Genomic DNA, 24,561 nt, shown 5'->3' with positions numbered 1-24,561 from the left:
CAGTATTTTTTGAAAAGGTGTGGCACCAAGCAGGTCAGTGCAGTGAAGCAAAAAAGCATTGAGGAAACTAAATATTTAAGTTTGGGGGCTACACTGTGAGGGTGAGCATTTTATTTTATTTTTTAATTACAGGTATTTTTAAAGTGTTTGATATTGCTTGTATGTGAGTACAGAGGTGGGTGGAGCAATCTCCTGGAGGAGGAGGCCAGGTGCAGGTTGTGTGTTAATGAGGCAAGCTGGTAAATCCCTTCCTGTGTCTTAACAGTTTTTTACAACCTAAAGCCTAGTACACATGAGCCAAATGCCAGACGGCCGGTTCAGTAGAAACTGTCCAATATTCGGCCTGTGTGTGGGGCAGCTGGTCCGACAGAAGCAGGCCATTCAGCCGCCTTCTGTCGAAGGGTCATGATCAAAAAAAGGTCTATTGACCACCTCCCGATGGCTGGGAGTACAGACCGGAGTGTTCTGGCTGGGGGGCCATCGCCCTGTAAGAACACAATAGCACAGCAAGGGAGATCGCTGTACAAACATCAGGTTGTTAGTACAGTGGCTCCGACCTGAGCTGTAAGTTTTTTTTTTTTTCGGGTTGAACGAAAAAAAAAAAAAAAATAGTAGTGTGTAGGATGCGTAAGGGACAAATACCGGTAAGTAATGGAGGAGTTTTCTATGGAACACAATGGAGGGTGAGGGAAGGCCTGTCCTAGAAGACAGAGAAAGCTTTCTCTTTTCTGAAACAGAGGTACATTAACAGAATACTGGCACATAGGGATGCTGGAATTTAGAAAAAAAAAAAAAAAAAAAGGTAATATTCACCTTTAAAAGGACAACTGCACTAAAAGTAAAGTTGCCCTTTGATTCTCTACACTTTTAGATCTACTGATCATATTGACAAACTGTTTTTACTGAAGGCAACCTTTATTGATACATTTTCTTGTGCTCAGTTGTGGCAGAATTCTGTAAATAATTTCGCTTATTTCTATTTGCCAGCTTTTTCATCTTAGCTCTAACCCACCAACACGGCTACACTTGGCTTTAAACTAGTAACGAATGAAACAGTAATCCAACTCAACCTTTCCATTATTCATTCAGACTTATCTGCTATCAGCTCATTATGCATTTATACTGTTATAGGAAAAACATGCAGAAAAATCTGAAATCAGCAAATCAGATGAAAATGGTCGGTAGAAAAATTGATTTAGTTATTTATATAACAGTCTGAGGTCCCCTGTGGAATGGAAAAATATCTGTGCAGATCTATTTAGATATAACACTATTTCCCCATTTTTTCTGCTAGTGTTTACCCTGTTTACTGTTCTCTACTGAAGAGAAACCTTTTTTTTTTTTTTTTTTTTTTTTTTACTGTTGTGTATATAAGTATAAAATTGATAAATTGCATCAGGATCACTAACAAAGCATCATTTATAGTTGAAAGTCATTTTATTGTGACAAATGTTCCTCTTTATGGATATAGAGTGACTGGTTACAGTTGTGAAGTAATAAAAATGTTGTTTTATATCCCTATCATGTATCACTTTTACGTCTATAGGGACTAACTGACACGGGAAACTACTGTATGTGTGACTTGATAAGAGCTGTCACTTTACATTTATGCCAACACTGCTTTTCATTCCTGCATTTTAACTATTTATAAGCAAATGTGTAATCCTTGGAGGAATACACTACACTTTATTGATCCACTATATGATCCAGCAAGACCGCTAAAGACAGAAAAAAAAAGGATGGTATCATAGAATACTTCAAAATTACAATTGTACATACTTTATTCGAATAGAAAAGGCAGCTTAGTGGAATATTTTACCATAAATGTGGAATTATCAGTATTCACAATAAAATACTAAGATATATCAAACGTAAAATGAACTATTTGTCAACACTTCAGCCTAAAATACAGCCTTACAATGTGTAGATATTTTCAGCCTATATAAGTCTTCTACATAACCATAGGCAAGTCCTAGTTCTAGGACTATAGGAGAACAGAAAGCGCATTCACATGAATATATCTTTAGGCTCAAATGGGAATTTCACATTTAGGCCTCATGCAGACAGGACGTTTTGCAAACTCTCCTTTCCTCTTGGCAGAAGCATTTTGGCAGAAAAAAAGCCTGACGCGTTTAAAAGTGTCTAAAGCTTTATAGGCATGTTTACAAGTATCAAGAGCTTGGGCGGTAATTAATTTCACTGGCCAGAATATTCTCTTATTCTGGCCACTGAAATAAATTATTGTTCAAGCACTAAATGCGCCTAACATTTAGGCACGTTTAGCAGCATTTTTTTCTGCCAAAATTCTGCTGCTCCTGGTGTTTTTCTTTTCCTGCCTCTAAAAGCCCATGCCACTAAATGCTGCTTAAAGCCTATGAGTGTATAGACACATAGGCTAATATGCAGGGGAGGCAAAAAAAGACCACCAGACGCCCCTAGAAGCGGCAAAAACACCAAGCATACATGAGGCCTTACAGTTAGGGGTTTAAGATTTGGATCAACAATAAATGCTACAAATAAATGCTTTTGAAAAAAACACAACTATTCTACTGATTATCAGACCTTCTATAGCGCCCCAAAAACCTCCCTGAAGTACCTATAGGTGTACCTGCAACCCAACTCACAGAAATTGTATCTTCTACAGACTTTTTGAAAGGTATTTCCTCCTCCCGAATCTCACAATTTAGTACTAAATTTCTAAACAACCTACAAGAAGGCTCAAATCACTGCCATGTGAGAGGCAGGAAAGGGTGCCAATTTAAAAAGACTATAGCCTGGTACACACTATGAGTTTTTTCTTTCATTCAACCCAGCGGGTTGAACAAAGAAAAAACTGTGAGCTCGGGTCAGAGACACTAACAAATACTAACAATCCGGCGTTGGTACAGCAATCTCCCCCACTGAGCTTCTGTTGGACTGGCCGCCTTACACACGAACCGGCCGATGGTGCCCGGCATTTGGCCCATGTGTATGGGCCTTTAGTCACTGGGCAGAAGCTAAAAACTGCTGCAGGGATGACGTACCAGTGTGAAAACTTAATTGTACATACCTGTGGCAGCCTCCTAAACCTTCCTGTCACTGCCAAATGTCAGGCTGTTTGTGGAGTTGCCAAAGTTTGCCTGCTCTTCTACCATCTGCACATTATTTTGGGCCACTGACACTTCCCATCTAAGTGATGGGCTAATTGTAGTTTTACATAGTTACATAGGCTTAAAAAGACACACTAGTTCAACCAATAGAATACATGAATGTGTAGAAACAGGGCTTAGCAGCAAATACTCAGCATGTTTTGCCATGCTCCCCGTGGAAGGAGCGAAACATGTCAGGGATGTGGCCTGTACAGAGTCTAGGCTGAGACTGCTTCTACATGAGGGTTTTGTGTGATATGCGGCTCCTGGGACATATTTTCCTTCCTTATTGATATCTATGGAGCTGAGACAAGCTCTTTCCCTGTCTGCACTCCCAGTGGTTGACAGCATATGAGGACCTACTAGAGCCTTTAGTGGCACCCTTAATTTCTATGTATAAACTCAAATACTACTAGAAGTGTTGAAGCTTTGTCTGTTAAAAAAAACTGGCATTCCGTCTGGTCTGGGAGGTTGCTTTGGGTATCTGCAAGATCTGCAAGTTTTGGATAGAGTGGAGAAGGATTAGAACCTATTTCAGGCTTTTATTGCTATCTGTGCCCCCATTTGGGAGATTCGCCCACTCTAATTGTCATGTTTACCATCATCATTGCAAGTGTTTGGGTTGTCCCCAGAACAATAAGAGATGGGAAATCTTCCCATGGGAACACTATGTCTGGTGACCCTGAAGACAACCAGGGATTCCCTCACTTTGAAGATACTTCCTTCAACATGATAAATGAAAAGGAAGTGATGGGAAAATAAACACAAGTGGCAAAAACAAACCTAGCAGGGTTTATAACCCTCCATTACTCTATCCAAAATTAAAAAGAGAATTGCCCATAGTCTTACTTCACTTTTAGAAATGTTATGTGAATGAGAACACAAACAAATAGTGAGGGTTTCACAAATTTGACTGCAAAAGTGGAAATATACATTCAGGCCTCGTTTACACCATACATGCATAAAAACTGATAGATAATGCGCACAGATTTAACTTGTATAAGCTTGACCACACCATGTGCAGAGACATACATATGTATTATGTAGGGCTCTCTGGGGACACCAAGAAAATAATTGTTCTCTATGTGCTCTTTTCACACCATAACACTGCTGTCACCTCAGTTTTTTTTCTGTGCAGGAATATGGAACACAAATTCTCTGCAAGGGTACAAAGAAAACAATTGTTCTCTATGTGCCCTGTTCACATCACAATGTTGATGTCACATCAGTTTTTTTTCTGGTCAGTAAACTGCATATAATTTCAGATTCCTTTGCAGAAAAAATCTGTACGTGATAGCAGTGTTGTGGTGTGAACAGGGCACATAGAGAACATTGGTTTTCTTTGTGCCCTTGCAGTACACATGCAGAAAAACTCGTGTCTCTGCACATGGTGTAAACAAAACCTTAAGAAGAGGTATGTCTTGAAGGTTTATGGTGTTTAGAAAGTTTACTTTAATGTACTGTATAGTGCAATCAAAGGTTCAACTATAATGTGTAACATAGAAAATGCACAGTGTAACTGTGACTGTAACTCTCAGTTTGAACAAGGAAGTAAAGGTAACACAAGCATCAAAAGTTTTTGACTGAGGTGATGAAAGATCGAAGTTGATGTGTCATCAATTATTTTTTATTCTTTGAACTAAAATCATAAAAGCCAGCTCACACATCTGACACACAAAGGTAGGTGTATTGCAGATACAACCCCCTTGGATCTCCACAATCATAAAGTAACAGTTTAAAAAAAAGAGTGATGACCTCTGTGCATCTGTAGATACAGAAAACAATATACTGAAAAGGGAAATGACACAAAATGTTGACAATGTCCTTTTTATTTTATGTTTTTATTATTAATCATACCATTTTTAGGGTATTTTCGGCGGGAGACAAAGTGTATTTAAACCATGACAATGAGCATTTTGGTCTATTAAATATACCGTACCATTGAAAATTTTTCGTTATATCTATTTGATAAGTGCAAAAAATATCTGCTGAAAAGTAGTGAGCTGGGTATACACGTGGGTTTTTTTTTCGTTGAATGTGAAAAAAGAAAACCTAAAAATCTGCAAGACCCTTGCATCCTACCTGGGCAATTGTATTCTGACAGGGGGAACACTTATCCCCACCAACCCCTCTCCTATCTGGACACAGTACACTGATGAGCTCTGCAGCCATTGGCTGAAAGTGCTGATTGAATGCTGGTTTACAAGCAAGACAGAACAGAAGCGGATCATTAGATGCTGAACTGACCAACTTTTGGTGTGTGTGTGTGTGTGTACCAGGCTTTAGCATTGTTCTCAGCGCTCTGTGGACTACAATACATTTCACTATAGCATGGAGAAGAGAAGGGAGAGGTTTTCTGTCCTAAAGTGACAATAGTGCTCCTCCATCGATATAGTACAGTGAAGTGTGCGTGTCTCCTTAGGACAGGAAGTGCCCTATTGTGCATTTATTTTTGACGATGTAAAATATCTATAGATGATAAGGGTGCTTCCAACATCAAAAATGCTCATTTGTGTCCTCTAGGCTAGCCATATGTGGCCCAATCCTCCTCTGAGCATTATAGGGGGCCATCGAACAGGGGGCAGAACCAGTTTTACTTATGGCTGCCCTTTGAATGTCTTTGGCAAAGCATGACTCTATTATATTTTGAGTGAATTTCATAATCCACTTCAATTGAAGGTAATTTAAACCCTAACTGTACTACAATAAGTTGCACTTTTTTTAAATCCTTTTTTGCATCCACTTCCTATTCACTTGCACTTAGTCCAGCTTCAGCTGCGCATCATTGCTTACTGATGGTGACAATGGCAGGCTATGCCTGCGTAATATGCAAACAATGCAGCAACTGAAAGTAAGTTATCGCTCACTGACATTAGATATTAGATGAGATCTATATGTAATTAAATGAAAATAAAAATAAAATTAAAAATATGCAGACTGATAGGAACAGAGAAAAATAATAATGAAATAATATTATCATGTTTTAAGTCCATGTAGTTCATAAGTATGCAAAGAAAAGAAATACACTGCTCAAGGTAATAGGAAGCTTAATGACCAACAGTGGTGCTCGCCCGGCTCGCCTCCGTGAACAGTCAATAATAAAAATGATTAAGCACACATATTAGTGTGTAAAAAGCGTCTACCTTGCCACTTTTTTGCCACATTGGGATGTCCAATAAACCTGGATTTTGACCTCATCTGAGTGCAGCCATTTCTTTTTATTATAGTCCATAAGTAGTTGAGAACCACAGGATAACAAGGCCAATGGGAAAAACGGCACATGGTGACTGGACAGAACACTCACAAGATGGCAGCTTCTAAAAGAGGTTTGTGATTCCCTCAAGAATATAAATAAAAAGAGAAAACAGGGCGCCAGGTCAATGTGAGTAAACACAACACTTTAATTCAAAATCCACTTACATCTGAATAACTTGCAGTTATTGGCGGCCCGTCACCTCCCCAGCTTGTGTGCCCTGTCTTGTTGCAGCCAGTAGTGGTGCATGAGAGCATGTGATTCCGTCGTTCTCCTGCTCTCTAATGCGGTGGGTCTGGACTTGTGTGAGCGGTGGTCTCTCTATCGAGCGGTTTTACTTTCAGTCACTCGGTGGTGGGGGCCTTGGAGTTTGCTAACATCGTTAGCCCCTGTTATCTTCAGCGAGTCCGGACATCCTCAGCAGCCCTCCAGCTCGCCCTGTCTACCGTCTTGGATTACCACACACTATACCACAGCACCACTACATGCAGTCTGCAAGTTATTCAGCTGTAATAGGATATTAGATTAAAGTGTTGTTATCTTTACTCGCATTGACCTGGCGCCATATTTCCTCTTTTTTTGCCTGCATAATGTGCTAGGTCTAGTTTACTGTACATTAAGGGCAGCAAAAAATAAGTAGCATTTTACCTCCACAAGCTGAAAAGGCAACTGTACAGGGGTTTACACAAGCCATGGTCCCAATGTGGCGCAGCAAAAATGATCTTCCCCATCGTGTTTGCATTCAAGTGAATGGGGCCGTGCTGCAAACCGAAACTGTATGGTGTAACTCCTCCTCATTGCCTGTCAAATGCCCTCTTAGAAGTGATCGCTCTTTAGAGTATTAGTGTAAATTAGCTCTTTGCACTGCCGTTTTTAATAGTCACCAGTAGCCCATGTGACAAGGCGCTAATACAGGAGAGCAGTTAGGCGACAGGGACCCCATAACAAGAAGTGACTGAACAAGGTTCTTTGTGCCAGGATCACCAGGTATAATCTTAATGAATGTTGCAGAGGTAAAAATCTTGAAAACAACATTTTTTAAAAAACTACATTACCATGTCAAAGCTTATAAAGGTTTTAGTGATTGAGTTTAGATCTACTCCAACATTCAGGATTTATTCACACAAGGAACGGACAAGCTGCTGGAGCACTTGACCTCTCTGGCAGCTGTCTGTTCCTGAATGCGGTAGGGGGCAGTGTTGTGCATGATTCAGTGAATCACACAGCTCCCTTTTTTTGTACAATGTTTATTTAAAGTGTACAAAATTACACTTCATTTGTGTCACAGCATGCAGTTGTATACAATGTGCTGTTTAGTGGTGGCTGGTGCATTGGGGGCGCAGGGGCGTTGTCCCCCCTATCCATGCATCCGAGCCCCTAATCTACATGTGGGGCGTCGGACGCTTGGAGTTCAATGGGGCTTTTTTTTTTTTTTTAGCATGTGATTAGAGCCAGCGGCTCTAATAGGCTAAAAAAAAAAAAAAAGGGTGGACTGCGCCCCAACCTAACCCAGTTGTGTGACAATAGCGAATTAATATATCGCTATTGTCCCACGGATCCTCCTCTTGGCCAATCAGGAAGCGGGTCCTGAGACCAGTTTCCTGATTGGCCGAAAGGAGAAGCCATGCCATTGGGCATGGAGGAGGAGGAAGGAGACGCAGAAGACTGAGGGGGAAAAAGCCAAAGCTGCCGCTGTTTGCTGCTGCACATGTCCAGATGTCCAGGCAGGGTGAGTGAGCCAGGGAGGGGGGCCAGGGTCCTGCTGTGGTGAGTGAGCCGGGGGGGGTTGGGGTCCTGCTGTGGTCCTGGGGGGGGGGTATGGTGTGCGGCCTGGTGTGGTCCGGGGGGGGTGTATGGTGCAGTCCGTCTTCTGCCCCCCCCCCCCGGCCCATGGAGCACCAGCCACCACTGGTGTCTGTATTTTCATTGTGGCATGCTGCAGCGCATCTCCAGGCTGAATTGCAGTGTGAATGGGACACACAGAAAACAATTGTTTTCTGTGTGTCCTTGTGGTGACAAGTGTTCTGCAATGCTGTAAAAAGCCTGTCACCGCACAATGTGTGAATTAGCCCTTGTAGGCAATGGAATTGTTAAGTAGTTCAGAACTGCTTGAGTACTGTAAGCTGGCTTTCTGCTATTTTTAAGCTGGCAGTTGTTTCAAAGCTTGCATTAATCAATGACAACACAAGTTAACCTCTACATTTTACCCACCTTGTTCGTACAGCAGCTTCATATTTGTGCCTTTGTGTACCACCAAGTTGTATAATAAAGAGATGACATTTTGAATTACGTTTCCCAGCATGTTATCCTGATGTGTCTGTAAAAACAAGCAGAAAGAGTGAGCACAGAATGCAATTCAAGTGCATGAGCTTGTACATCCCTAATTACTGGCACGCTTCTTGGAGGATTCAGCACATTACAAGTGGGTGGTTCAGCTAGAAGGACATACATCCCAGCTGCCACATGTACTTGAAATCTGTCTTCTATAAAACTTGTTTCAGGCATGTTGCCTCTTTGAGGAAGATTAATGATTCTTTTAGCACCTACCACCAGTGGGTCTAATTATTTCTGAAGCATATAAGGAGAGAGATTTATTTATAAACACTGACATGACAATATCCTTTATTCATGTTGGAGGGCCTTATAACAAATGGAACAAAAAAGGTATTAAAGTTAATCTATATAAAAACAAAAGAGGATTCTATTAAGAAATTCATGCTGGTGCCTTGATAAATGATAGATGGCAATGTCTGTGTAAAGTGCTTTCCTGTCTCTGTCATTAATTTGTCACTCAAGACAAATGCATTGTCTAAATCACAAAAAAAAGTAGGCAACATAAATTGTACCTTGTAATTACGTTGTGTTGGGGGAGACAAGCAAGAAATGTAAATAGCTGTAACAAGTGTTCTGTAACAAACTCACTTTTTCACTTAATTCAACTGCATAGTTTGTCCTAAGCTTACATTTTTTTTGCCAAATTAACTCAAAAGGTGATGAAATGTGAGAACAATTAGGTAACAATTTTATAATCTGCTACCTAACCAAAACAGGGGATCTGGATGTGAGATTGTTCTTAAAGTAGAACTAAACCCACCAATCTGTTTCCCAGAACATTCACATTCAGCCTAGGTTCACACTGGTGGGGTGCGGAAAACCGCATGTAATTCGCACCCATTCCTGTTTGCAGTGGGATTTGAGCCCATCCGGATCGCATTTCACACCTATACGATCCTATTTTGCCAATCACACTGCGTTTAGGGAACCCTTTTTGGGATGTCAATAACTTAAAACTGACTTCTGTAGCGGTTTGCATGAACAGAGTTTGATTGTGATGTGGTGCCGCAAGCGCACAGGAATTTCTGTGAATCCTGCACCGCATTAGTCTGAAACAGAGCTTAAGGCATGACCCGAAAAATAACTTCTAGAGTCCATTCACACAGGGCGTAGACATGTGTCTCCACTGCAGGGTCATCTTCTAATGGCACAGGGATGCACAGGTGTTGTGGCATCCTGTATATTTCTTTTGGGACATGTGGCTGCACTGACACAGTCACTGTGTCCCAACATATCATGTAAATGAGGGTCCCCAAATGCAAACAGAGTACGTTCGGAGACCTACACCAGCATGTCATATTAGGACACAGCGACTGGGTCTGTGCAGTTGCATGTTCCAATAGAAATATATAGGACACCAGCACGGGGATGCACACAACACCTATGCATCCCAGTGACAGTAAAAAGACAGCCCTGCACGGGAGACATGTCTGCACCCCTGGTGTCATAGTTGATCAAATGTGCAGAACAATGGAAACTGGAAGTCAAACAGAGGCCAAGATGGCTGCTTTTGTGACTGTAAAGTGTAGGAGGGTTTAGTTCCTCTCTCTAGCCTAAAGCTGATTTTGACTGTATTGCAGTAAGTTCGCCTATTAGTCATGGTAAAGCTAATTACACATGACTATTGGAGGCTAGGGTGCAAAAAAGAGTATGCATCTGCTTCTGTAGATTCAACATGACCTGTTTAGATGGACCACAACTCTAGTGACAATCAAATATTAAACCTGATTGAATCTACAAACCCTAATCCTGTGCTTTATTATCTCCATGGCCATTTGTTTAGTAAACAATTAAGGATAAAAAGGGGTTGCATACTTTTACCAATAGTGCAGCCTCTAGTAATTTTTGTTGAAAATTTCCATTCAGCTCAACACACTTTTCAAACACTGAAGTGTAAGCCAGGAAGCATGTCTATTTGTGGATCTTCACCCTCATGATGAATGCTCAACCCCTCCCCCCCCCCCCACTACACAAGATAAGAGGCCCACCAGATGAGCCTGGAAAAGCCAGCAGCTTCCTGGTGATGTCACAAAGAACATGGCAGCGCAGGACCCTATTTGTAGCAGAAGAGTATTCTGCGGGACAATGCAGGATCTGTTGGGTGGGTGAATATCTGAACTTTGTAGCTCCCCCCAGAAAGCATGGGATTGCACATTACATTACTTTGCATATACAGTGCATCCGGAAAGTATTCACAGCCCTTCACTTTTTTTCACATTTTGTCATGTTATAGCCTTATTCCAAAATGTATTAAATTTATTATTTTCCTCAAAATTCTACAAACAATATCCATAATGACAACGTGAAAGAAGTTTGTTGGAAATCTTTGCAAATGTATTTAAATTCAGGTGATTGGACATGATTTGGAAAGGCACACAACTGTCTATATAAGGTTGTACATTTAATAGTGCATGTCAGAGCACAAACCGAGCCATAAAGTCCATGGGATTGTTTGTAGACCTCCGAGACAGGATTGTATCAAGGCACAGATCTGGGAAAAGGTACAGAAATATTTCTGCAGCATTGAAGGTCCCAATGAGCACAGTGGCCTCCATCATCCGTAAATGGAAGAATTTTGGAACCACCAGGACTTTTCCTAGAGCGTGCTGCTCGGCCAAACTGAAAGATCAGGGGAGAAGGTCCTTAGTCAGGGAGGTGACCAAGAACCTGATGGTCTCTCTGACAGAACTCCAGCATTTCTTTGTTGAGAGAGGAAAACCCAACACACAACACAGTGCAGTAATGTACTGAAGATGTCCGAATGGTCTCTTAAACTATATGGGCATTTGAATACCCACTGGACATGTTGAAAAACTGCTGGGTATTTAGCATGTTCTCTGCAGAATAAATAAAGATAAATCAGCATAGGATGTATTTTCTTTAATGGATTGTTGTAAATGCAAGTCATAAAAATAATAATTTTAAGATCTTTATGTAATGGTACAGAAGGAGTAGTGACGAAACAAACCCCTATAACTGTACAAGTTATTTTAGGCATAAGCAGAGCTTGGAGGGGTAATTCATTCCCTTGCTTCTTATATGCTTTGGTTATTTCAACAGGAATAAATTCCGCCATAATTCCTGTCCGCTTGGGAGTTATGTGTGTTCTTGCTCACTTTTGCATGCTCCAACCCATCTGTTACATTCTACATAAAATAGAATGAAAGATTTAACACAGAAAGTGCAACCTCCACATAATGATCCCAGGAAGTGCATTGACATTAGAAATAAAGAGGCAGATATCACACCAAGAGATACTAAGAAAATTTATGATGGGTTATCACTAAAATCACTTTAAATGAACGTCACTATTAAAAGAAGATTGTTATAATGAGACCTTATACAGTAATAGCATTTCAGACTGCTCATAAATATATTTCACAATAGCAAAATATTAGCAGTATTCAATAAATCGGGAAGTAGAACTTTCTTTTTCAGTGTGACTGAACATAAAACATGTATCTAGATTAATGAGTGTTTATGCAATGAAGTTATCTAAAATAAACTTCTTTTGTGTTTTTTTTTTTAATTCAATGTTCTCCTCACAAGGGGTCCACAGTAACTTTAGAATTTATTATGATTGGTAAATCCATTTTGCTGGGATTAAGAAGGAAATACGTTCCTTCAATCCATCAAAAGAACAAGTTGATATTATTTGTGGGAGAGATGTCGCAAACGTGGGCATTTAATGAACAGTACGTTTGACAGCTTTAATAAAACACAGCAATCGCCAACTGAGATAATTAGAACTGAAGCAGCAAAATTCTAGTGTTTGGCAACACAGATGAAACAACTTCATTAAAATGTGCGGCTTTTGCAAATGAAAGGCATGGAAGCACTGGACCCTGAAGAATCAGCCTTCTCAAAACTAATTGCTTCAGTGTTTAAGCAGGACAGCCATGAAACACCAAGGGCACAGGAAAGAAATACAAGAAGCAAATCTGATTATATTTCCAAACATACAATGGTTTGCATGTTCTTTTAATTAAAGTCCCCTCTTGTTCCAGTTCTATTCAGCAATAAGTTCTTATGCTAAAAGACAGGCGTGGCCTGAGTATGCAAAACTTCACTTTGGCAGATCATGGTCAAACCAGAAATCCCAAAACAGCCAATCATGAATCAAATTCCAAAGGCCTGAAGACAAAAGTACTCAAGGGCCTTAACATACAGAATTCGATTAGTTACTAAATTTCAGCGATGTGGTTAAAATGTATCTAAAATCCAACTTTTTTTTTTGTTTTGAACAGAGTGGGAAAGGAGTAGAACTCCAAAGATGAGCTTGGGTAATATCCAGACTAAGATCTGAACCCTTGTTTGTAGGCTTGTCAGGAGGCTGCCACCTGCATGGGCCAATCACGTGCGACTGTGGCATTCCCTGCCCCGCAGATGCACATATACACTCGTGGCTGTGAGGTGGGTGAGGCCTGCAAATAATTGGCCCATACAGATGACAGGCAGCTTTCTGGTGGACTTGCACATGTGGGTTTGGATCCTAGTCCGAACATGCCCGAGCTCATCAATACTGGGAACAACCTTTTCAGCACACAGGAAGTGTAAAAATGTTTTTGTTACTTTACTTACGTAGGGGAATGCTAGAAACCCCCCTTCCTCTTAGCTTTTTATTGTTGTCCCTCACCCTGTTGCAGATTTTAACCTCACTTCCTGTCTGATAAAACATTGTCTCCAAAAGATACATCTCTCTAGAGCTCTGGATAGCAGTAAAACCTGACAGAGGTTCTACCCTTTTCCTACCCAAAACTAAAAAAAAAAAAAAAAAAGTTTTGGCTATAGATAGCTTTTTTTTTTCTATTGTGAGAAGGCAATTACCAGATCAATGGTCACAACATTGGGTTGACAAGACAAATCGAGAAAAACAATATACAGTATTTTAGTATAAGTTGAAAGATACCAAACAGTACTGGGTCTAGTGGTGTACATTAAGAAACAACTGAATGGGTGGCGGTGGGACTAGTAAGTAGCAACCAATGGGAAGAGGGGGAGGCCTCAGTTTTTAGATTAAAACATGCACTTCTATAGATAGACTAACAACCTAATCCATAGGACTAAAACCCCAAGGTCAAAGAGTGGCATGCCAAGTGGCCAAAATTCTTCTGATGTTTCTAGGGACAGATTTTCTCCAGTAGCATTACAGTATACCATTAACCACCCAGCATGATTATATTCTTTCGCCAATGCCATATTATAATATCCACTACTATCATTATAATATTCACCAGAAGCATTATATTATCCTCCCAACATTTTCATAAAAACCTCCAAAAGCTTTATAGTACCCACCACCAACTTTAGCATAACCTCTATCAATGCAATACCCATTACAGCAATGGAATATCCTCTAGTAGTTATGCCCACCTGCCAAACATATTTAAGGACACTGAGGTACTCTGAGATCCTTAATTTAATGGTTTCTCAGCAACAGTTATAGAGTCCCCCTATTCCTACAGGACTTGCCCTGCTTGGCAGCAGAGTAGCTAGTGCTGTAACCTTTGTGAACATCTGAAAGTGTGCTCTAAAGACCATTTCATACTGAAAACCTGGTCCTGGAATGGTTACTGTTGCATTTCCTCCAGGATGGGTTTCTGAAAAACAACTTGGTTGTTGCTTGCCAGATTTGCTTGCCAATGCTCTATGCATAACTGATAGATTGAAAGGATAAGTCCACTTTCAGAATGTGTCCTTAATTCTTTCTTGTCTCTGCTGCCCGCTCACATCGGTCAGTTGTAAAGGGCACCGATTTTGCTAAAACCAGGAGTTTCAGGTTGTAAACCTTTAGGGCTTGTTCACACGGATGGCAAGGTGGTGGTAAAAGTAGGGGGTTGAGCTCTTGTTTTGCTATCTCTCAGCCAATCACCTTAAGACAGTTAGCAGCTGCTCAGAGCTGCACATGTGCTGCAGTCATGATGCGTAGCAACAAAAATGTAAACACTCTACATTCAGTGGGCAGTACCACCTGCAATCGTGACCCATTTAAGTGTATAGCGCCGCCCTGCATCCTTTTTAGGGTTTGCAAAAGGTGGTGAGGACGCAACATATTACCTCCTCACTGCATTTTAATATCCCCCTGGAAAGCATTCCACCTTAGATTGCTTTTCAGAAGGGTGGCAAGGTATGCTACACATCGAACAAGCCCTTGGCTTGGAGGTAATGTGTTTACATTATTCTGTTCCCGCAACATGATTCCTGCCATAACTAGAGGGAGCTGAAGAGAACTGCATTCCATAAAACAATAAATGAGCAGGGCCTCTTTTCCTTTCAGCACCCTCTAGCTGAGGCCAGGAGAAGTTGCTGCAGGGTGAGAACACAAAGACAAAATGTGCACCTTACTGATCTTTTTCCTAAAAGCGGTTGTAAACCTCTAACCTGAAATATGAACAAAGCATATCCCACTATAGTATGCACTTGTCTCAATCCAGAGCACTAAGTGCCATTGCTGTCTGCTGCCTCGTTCCTCTGCTATCTGCACGAGTCACTTCTGGTGGGTTTTCCTGACCCCCCTGTGATTGACTGCCTCAGCTCTGTTCCTGTGTGATGTGTGAAGGGGGATGTGCCCCTTCCTTCCAATCAGCTCTCAGAGCTCACCTTACTGAGCTCCGCAGAGTTTAAAGTGATTGTAAACTCTCCTTTTTTTAAATTAAAAAAACAAAAACAAACATGTTATACTTACCTCCTCTGTTGCAGTGGATTTGCACATAGCAGCCCAGACCCTCCTCTTCTAAGGTCCCTCTTCAGCTCTCCTGGCCCCTCCCTCCTGTTGGGTGCCCCCACAGCAAGCAGCCTGCTATGGGGGCACCCGAGCTGAGTCACAGCTCCGTCTGTCCATTCAGACATGGAGCTGCGGCCCTACCCCTTTATATTCTCATTGGTTGACTTTGATTGACAGCAGCAGGAGCCAATGGCATCATGCTGCTGTCTCAGCCAATGAGGAGGGGAGTCCTGGCCGGCTGAGACATTCCTACAACATCGCTGGAGCTAGAGGGACCTCAGGTAAGTATTAGGGGGGGCTGAGGGGGGCTGCTGCACACAGAAGATTTTTTTATCTTAATGCACAGAATGCATTAGGATAAAAAAACCTGCTGCCTTTACAACCATTTAAACTTCAGCTCCTCACCCTCTGCTTTCTGAAAGCTCAGACAAACTGTATAGATTCTGCACTTTAAATGGCTGTAGAAAAGAGAAGACTGCAGATAAACAAGTACAACTTAAGTAAGGAGATTTACAGTAAGGGCCATATATATATGGACACAGGCACAATTTCAGTTTTTTTTTCAGGTATTTACCAAAACATATTCAAACTATAGTTAAATAATGGATATGGGATATGGTGTTTGCATTTGGAATCTATTGCTGTGAACCTACATCATGCCTTCAAATGAACTGTCCATGCCAGAGAAATAGGCCATTGTAAGGCTTCAACAATGAAACAAATCCATCAGAAAGATAGTAGCAACATTAAGAGTAGCCAAATCAACAGTTTGGTACATATTGGGGAAAGAAGAACGCACTGGCGAGCTCAGCAACATTAAAAGGCCTGGACGTCCACAGAAGACAACAGTGGTGGATCATCAAATACAAAAGATGACCGCGCCTAGGCGATAATTAATGTTAACCTGATGCTTCTGCTATCCTATTGAGAAATTCTCAATCACAGATACAAGCTATTAAGGTGACAGAGATGTATACAGGTGTTCAAACAATATTTCCTAATATAAAACCTTTGAAATCATTAAACTGCTAATATTGTAAATCAAAACATATTTGTATCATAATAAAGTGCTTGACAAATTTTGTATCAATAAAGTTATCCAACAAACATATTATGTAGCAAAAAATATAACTAAAAAAGTGCTGCGGTGCTCCAAAACTTCCCACATATACTTTGTATATGTAAAAACAAACAAATAATTCACAGTCCAATATATCGTAAACCTTTACATAAATCCAAGCTCAATGTAAGATCCAAAAAAAACTGGCATATAAGCCGCCCCCGGGAGTTGAAAGTGTCGCTATCATACTGTGTCGGATCAGCTCGCGGCAGTGGAGGAGTCAGAGATAACCCGTATATGATTATATGCCGGTTATACTTGTGTCAGTGTACACACTTTTAAATGTGAGTGTATCATCTTTTTAATAAAGTGGAAAAATGTTTAACCACTTCCTTACCGCTGGACATCATATGATGTCATGGGCTATAAGAGGGGGGGGGGGTGATATCTGAATGATGCCTGCAGCAGCCAGGCATCATTCAGATATTTTATTTAGCATGCAATTTACTTCACCATAAGAATCATAGCAGCTGTTCAGCCACTTTATTGTTCTTACAGGTGACGGGAAGGGACGTCCCCCTCCCGCCGCCCTCTGGTGCTTCTACTGGCTCACCCGTGTGATCGGCAAGCCAGGGAAGGAATTCACAAGCGGTGGAAGTACACCATAGAGAACACTGAGGACCAAATGGTTCCCGGCAGTCTCTATGACTCTCGGAGGCTTGGCAATTGAAAATACTGCCGTGATCTGGGCTGGATAGCCGAGATAATTTTTTTTTTCAGCCTGTAGGAGAGATCTTAGGTCTTATTGACCCCAGATCTCTCCATAAAGAGGACCTGTCATGCACTATTCCTATTACAAGGGATGTTTACATTCCTTGTAATAGAAATAAAAGTGATTAAAAAAAATTAAGGGAAAGTATAAAAAAAAAAGAAATTAAAGTGCCCCCGTCCCTGCACGTAGAAGTGAATGCATACGTACGTCACGCCCACATATGTAAACGACGTTCAATTCACACATGTGAGGTATCGCCGCAAACGTTAGAGCGAGAGCAACAATTCTAGCCCAAGACCTTCTCTGTAACTCTAAACTGGTAACCTGTAACAATATTTAAAACATTGCCTAACGAGATTTTTAAGTACTGAAAGTTGGCGCCATTCCACGAGTGTGCGCAATTTTAAAGCGTGACATGTTAGGTATCTATTTACTTGGCGTAACATTATCTTTCACATTATACAAAAAAATTGGTTTAACTTTAGCATTTTTTTTTTATAATTTATTGTATATATATATATATATATCAAAAATAATAAAAGATTCAGCGCTGAATGAATATAGACTTAGACCAGCAGCTAACACTCAAGTGTAATCCAACACCCTCAATACATATATAAATAATAGTGTAGCGCAGTACAGTATTACAATAAATTATGACAAATTAAAGTAAATCCTTAAAAAGCCACGAACATCATTATAAAACCATATGGTAGTAAAAAAGTTCATAGGTGAAGATATAGATGGTAAGAAAACACACAGTCCACTGGTGATCCGGTGAAATAAATAATATGTGTGACTTGAGTGCTCATAAAATCCCATCACCCGGCATTCTCTGCCTCTCACCTCCAGAACTTGACCCCACAGGGTCTAAAAGCATGAATCAATCTCCACGATGATCAGCCAAAACGATATCAATAGGACCAGACAAATGCCTCCAGCATAACGATATCTCAAAGTCACAGAGGATACTCTTTCCCAATAAGCTCCAAAACATATGGATAAAAGAGGAAACAATCTAGTGCTCTCTGTTGCAGAAATAACATTTTATTGCTCAAAAAATGGTATTGCACTTACATTGTGTCCCGGTTCAATGGGCATGTAAATAGCAGAGCATGCAGCGTGCTGTGAGGTGTCTGGCTTCCGTGTTGTATGGCCGACGGACCGAGTGACCAATCCCCCGTATGCGTTACGTCTGGTGGGCGTAGACTTCTTCAGCGGGGATGCTGATAGGTCAGTGGTCCGGCTCTTTAAGCTTAAAATGGGCGGCGCCTATTTCGTCATGTCCGGCGTTTCACCATCGCCATAGAGACTGGATAGTCTCTCTGGACAGGAAGCGGAAAAGCCGGGCACGATCATGATGTTTACTACAGCTAAACCACAACTATGTGTATTGCCGTGGAAACGAACGTCTCCGATCATGATACACTCTAAAATGAATCGGCTGCAATCTATATATTTAAAGGGAAATGTTTTAAAAACACTACCTTATATAATTTACTGGCCATTAGAGATTCATCAAATACAATCAATCTTTGATTATAATGATGGTCAATCGGACCTGATGGCCACACTGTTAACCAGTCACTAGATGGCAGCATACTGCATACTCTTAGGACAAACAATAGCAGATACAATATTTTATATAAAACACCATGTGCATAATTATTAAAAATACATAAAGGTACAATCAAGATATTGTGACATTGAGACTTTATACTAAAAAGAATATTAAAAAACGTGTATAAAAATTTACAAATAAATAAATAAAATGACCATAAAACTCATCTGTCTGAAATAAAACAATTAAGATCGAAATCAACATTCAAGCCCAAAGGGGTTAAAACCTTCGCCTCATAGATCCAAAAGGATTCGCGGCGACTGAGTTGTCTAATAAAATTACCACCCCTCCAATGGTAGCTGACTTTTTCAATACCCCAGAATTTTAAGGTGCTAGGATTCTTATGGTGGTAATTTTTAAAGTGCCTAGATACACTATGGGTAGTAAGTCCCTTACGTATATTGTTTACATGTTCTCCAACTCTTACATGTAAGGCTCTTGAAGTACGACCTATGTACTGTAGCCCACAGTCACACTCTAACATGTAAACTATGCCTTGCGTAGCACATGTTATCAGATTTTTTATGTCATAGCTTTTTTGTGTGACCGTGGATGTGAAACTTTTTCGTTTTTTAATGTTTTTCCTACAGCTTTTACAAGTTGCGCACTTTCCACACGCATAAAAGCCTGCCAAAAAAGGAAAAATGCCGTTGTTTTTTACCCGGGGTGGATTAATTACTCCTGGAGCTACTTTATCTCTTAACGAGGGGGCTTTTTTGTAGATAAACCTGGGCTGTTCTGACAAGACAGGACCCAAGATCCTGTCTTCTTTGAGAATAGCCCAATGCTTACGGACAATTTTTTCAACTTTTTTGTGCTGGATATTGAAATCTAAGACAAGCCGGGACTGTGTATCAATTTCCTTAGATCTGGAATTCTCAAGGAGACGATCTCGATCTGTGTTCTTAACCCATTCTAGTTCTTTCTTTATGTCTTTTTTGTCATATCCCTTCTCCAAGAACCTTCCTGTTAAAGTGTCTGATTGTGCAATAAAATCCTCCTCTGAGGTGCAGTTGCGCCTTAAGCGTGTAAACTGTCCGCGAGGGATATTGCACAACCATTGTCTGTGGTGACAACTGTCCAAGGGGATAAAAGAGTTTCGGTCTGTGGGTTTAAAATAATTCCTAGTTTTAAAACCACCATCAACTTTAAAAATTTCCAAGTCTAAAAACACAATATTTTCCTGTTGTATATTCCACGTTAAAACAATGTTTTTTACATTACTATTTAATCTGTTCATGAAGGCCTCCAAACTTATCATATCTCCTTGCCAAATCATGAACAGATCGTCAATGTAGCGACGATAGCAAACAAGCTGTGGGGGTAAGTCTGCAAAAACAGCTTGTTCCTCCCAGTGGGCCATAAAGAGATTGGCCACACTGGGAGCAAACTTAGCCCCCATCGCAACACCTTTGACTTGTAAGTAAAAACTGTGGTCATACCAAAAGTAATTTTTATTCAGGCAGAACTTTAAACTTCTCTGAAGGAACCTAATTTGCTTCCTGGGTAACTGTGTTTGTGATAAACCCCACTTTACAGCACAAAGAGCATCGGAGTGGTCAATTATAGTGTATAAAGATCCAACATCCGCTGTAATCAATATACATTCAGATGAGCTGGGCAACACACTGAGTATTTGAATAATGTGTTTTGTGTCTTTAAGGAAGGATTTGGTTTTTCGTACAACAGGCTTAAGAAAAAAATCTATATATTGTCCCAACCTGGCCGTAATGGAATCGATTCCATTAACTATAGGACGGCCAGGTGGGTTCTCCAATTGCTTGTGTATCTTGGGTAAGAAGTATATTATAGGCCTCCTACAAAATAAAGGATCCAAATATTGAGCTTCCTTGTGAGTGAGGACTCCACTCAGTTCACCTCTTGTCGTTAAGTTGTGCAGTTCCTCTTTATACTCTAGCATAGGGTCCTTTGATAAAATTTAGTAGGTGGAGCGGTCACTCAGGAGTCTCAACATCTCATTTTTATAGTAGCTACCACTGAGTACCACTAGTCCACCCCCTTTATCCGCCGGACGGATGACAATATCACTCCGGTTTTCTAAAGAGGCTATACCCCGTTTAACACACACTGGGTCATAGGCTTTTTTATATCTCAATTTTTCAAGGTCACTACACACCATGTGTTTGAACACCTCAAGGTGCTTAGTGTCCTGTCCAGGTGGATTAAAGGTAGATTTGTTGCGCAGAGAAGAATGTTGAAATGTGGAGGAGGATGAATTACGAGTGACAGGATTAGATAAAAAATATTTCTTAATACTCAACTGTCTCGTGAATTTCTGTATATTTACATAGGTCTGGAATTTATTTAAATTCCTAATGGGTGCAAATTTTAACCCCTTATCTAGGACTTTCAATTCGTCCTCTGTAAGGGGAACCCCACTCAGGTTGTAGATACCTGTACCTATCTGGGCCTCTGCCTTTTTGGTTCGTCTTCCTCCTCGCATTCCTCTCTGTCTTTTCTTTTTCCTAGGCTCTGGTTGACATTGTCTGATTGATAATGGTTCCCTCTCCAGTTGTGATTCTGGATTGGGGTTCCTGGAGCTGGGGATTGGAATTGGTTGTGAGGTCCCCTCCATGGGGACCTCCCTTCCTCTAAAAAATAATTGTGTTCCTCATTTTCTTCCATATGGCGGAGGGGGGTAAACCTATTATGTAATGCTATTGGACAGTGACCTTGAAAAATTGAGATATAAAAAAGCCTATGACCCAGTATGTGTTAAACGGGGTATAGCCTCTTTAGAAAACCGGAGTGATATTGTCATCCGTCCGGCGGATAAAGGGGGTGGACTAGTGGTACTCAGTGGTAGCTACTATAAAAATGAGATGTTGAGACTCCTGAGTGACCGCTCCACCTACCAAATTTTATCAAAGGACCCTATGCTAGAGTATAAAGAGGAACTGCACAACTTAACGACAAGAGGTGAACTGAGTGGAGTCCTCACTCACAAGGAAGCTCAATATTTGGATCCTTTATTTTGTAGGAGGCCTATAATATACTTCTTACCCAAGATACACAAGCAATTGGAGAACCCACCGTCCTATAGTTAATGGAATCGATTCCATTACGGGCAGGTTGGGACAATATATAGATTTTTTTCTTCAGCCTGTTGTACGAAAAACCAAATCCTTCCTTAAAGACACAAAACACATTATTCAAATACTCAGTGTGTTGCCCAGCTCATCTGAATGTATATTGATTACAGCGGATGTTGGATCTTTATACACTATAATTGACCACTCCGATGCTCTTTGTGCTGTAAAGTGGGGTTTATCACAAACACAGTTACCCAGGAAGCAAATTAGGTTCCTTCAGAGAAGTTTAAAGTTCTGCCTGAATAAAAATTACTTTTGGTATGACCACAGTTTTTACTTACAAGTCAAAGGTGTTGCGATGGGGGCTAAGTTTGCTCCCAGTGTGGCCAATCTCTTTATGGCCCACTGGGAGGAACAAGCTGTTTTTGCAGACTTACCCCCACAGCTTGTTTGCTATCGTCGCTACATTGACGATCTGTTCATGATTTGGCAAGGAGATATGATAAGTTTGGAGGCCTTCATGAACAGATTAAATAGTAATGTAAAAAACATTGTTTTAACGTGGAATATACAACAGGAAAATATTGTGTTTTTAGACTTGGAAATTTTTAAAGTTGATGGTGGTTTTAAAACTAGGAATTATTTTAAACCCACAGACCGAAACTCTTTTATCCCCTTGGACAGTTGTCACCACAGACAATGGTTGTGCAATATCCCTCGCGGACAGTTTACACGCTTAAGGCGCAACTGCACCTCAGAGGAGGATTTTATTGCACAATCAGACACTTTAACAGGAAGGTTCTTGGAGAAGGGATATGACAAAAAAGACATAAAGAAAGAACTAGAATGGGTTAAGAACACAGATCGAGATCGTCTCCTTGAGAATTCCAGATCTTAGGAAATTGATACACAGTCCCGGCTTGTCTTAGATTTCAATATCCAGCACAAAAAAGTTGAAAAAATTGTCCGTAAGCATTGGGCTATTCTCAAAGAAGACAGGATCTTGGGTCCTGTCTTGTCAGAACAGCCCAGGTTTATCTACAAAAAAGCCCCCTCGTTAAGAGATAAAGTAGCTCCAGGAGTAATTAATTTTTGGCAGGCTTTTATGCGTGTGGAAAGTGCGCAACTTGTAAAAGCTGTAGGAAAAACATTAAAAAACGAAAAAGTTTCACATCCACGGTCACACAAAAAAGCTATAACATAAAAAATCTGATAACATGTGCTACGCAAGGCGTAGTTTACATGTTAGAGTGTGACTGTGGGCTACAGTACATAGGTCGTACTTCAAGAGCCTTACATGTAAGAGTTGGAGAACATGTAAACAATATACGTAAGGGACTTACTACCCATAGTGTATCTAGGCACTTTAAAAATTACCACCATAAGAATCCTAGCACCTTAAAATTCTGGGGTATTGAAAAAGTCAGCTACCATTGGAGGGGTGGTAATTTTATTAGACAACTCAGTCGCCGCGAATCCTTTTGGATCTATGAGGCGAAAGTTTTAACCCCTTTGGGCTTGAATGTTGATTTCGATCTTAATTGTTTTATTTCAGACAGATGAGTTTTATGGTCATTTTATTTATTTATTTGTAAATTTTTCTACACATGTTTTTTAATATTCTTTTTAGTATAAAGTCTCAATGTCACAATATCTTGATTGTACCTGTATGTATTTTTAATAATTATGCACATGGTGTTTTATATAAAATATTGTATCTGCTATTGTTTGTCCTAAGAGTATGCAGTATGCTGCCATCTAGTGACTGGTTAACAGTGTGGCCATCAGGTCCGATTGACCATCATTATAATCAAAGATTGATTGTATTTGATGAATCTCTAATGGCCAGTAAATTATATAAGGTAGTGTTTTTAAAACATTTCCCTTTAAATATATAGATTGCAGCCGATTCATTTTAGAGTGTATCATGATCGGAGACGTTCGTTTCCACGGCAATACACATAGTTGTGGTTTAGCTGTAGGAAACATCATGATCGTGCCCGCCTTTTCCGCTTCCTGTCCAGAGAGACTATCCAGTCTCTATGGCGATGGTGAAACGCCGGACATGACGAAATAGGCGCCGCCCATTTTAAGCTTAAAGAGCCGGACCACTGACCTATCAGCATCCCCGCTGAAGAAGTCTACGCCCACCAGACGTAATGCGTACGGGGGATTGGTCACTCGGTCCGTCGGCCATACAACACGGAAGCCAGACACCTCACAGCACGCTGCATGCTCTGCTATTTACATGCCCATTGAACCGGGACACAATGTAAGTGCAATACCATTTTTTGAGCAATAAAATGTTATTTCTGCAACAGAGAGCACTAGATTGTTTCCTCTTTTATCCATATGTTTTGGAGCTTATTGGGAAAGAGTATCCTCTGTGACTTTGAGATATCGTTATGCTGGAGGCATTTGTCTGGTCCTATTGATATCGTTTTGGCTGATCATCGTGGAGATTGATTCATGCTTTTAGACCCTGTGGGGTCAAGTTCTAGAGGTGAGAGGCAGAGAATGCCGGGTGATGGGATTTTATGAGCACTTAAGTCACACATATTATTTATTTCACCGGATCACCAGTGGACTGTGTGTTTTCTTACCATCTATATCTTC

The 24,561-nt window shown here is 40.6% G+C and overlaps 1 protein-coding gene across 1 annotated transcript in view; it reads right to left on the bottom strand.

Moving 5' to 3' along the window:
• ULK4 (unc-51 like kinase 4) overlaps window positions 1-24,561 on the bottom strand; it is a 1,112,493-nt gene that overhangs the window by 375,686 nt on the left and 712,246 nt on the right. The window contains exon 32 of the mRNA XM_082258381.1: window positions 8,593-8,698. Within this exon, the coding sequence (XP_082114507.1) occupies window positions 8,593-8,698 (106 nt within the window). The remainder of the gene's footprint in view (window positions 1-8,592; window positions 8,699-24,561) is intronic.

The sequence above is a fragment of the Pelophylax lessonae genome (genome assembly GCF_965119305.1).
Source record: "Pelophylax lessonae genome assembly, chromosome: 5".
Lineage (NCBI taxonomy): Eukaryota > Metazoa > Chordata > Amphibia > Anura > Ranidae > Pelophylax > Pelophylax lessonae.
Note: the sequence above shows the minus strand (reverse complement) of the source record. Positions and strands in the feature narration are given on the sequence as shown.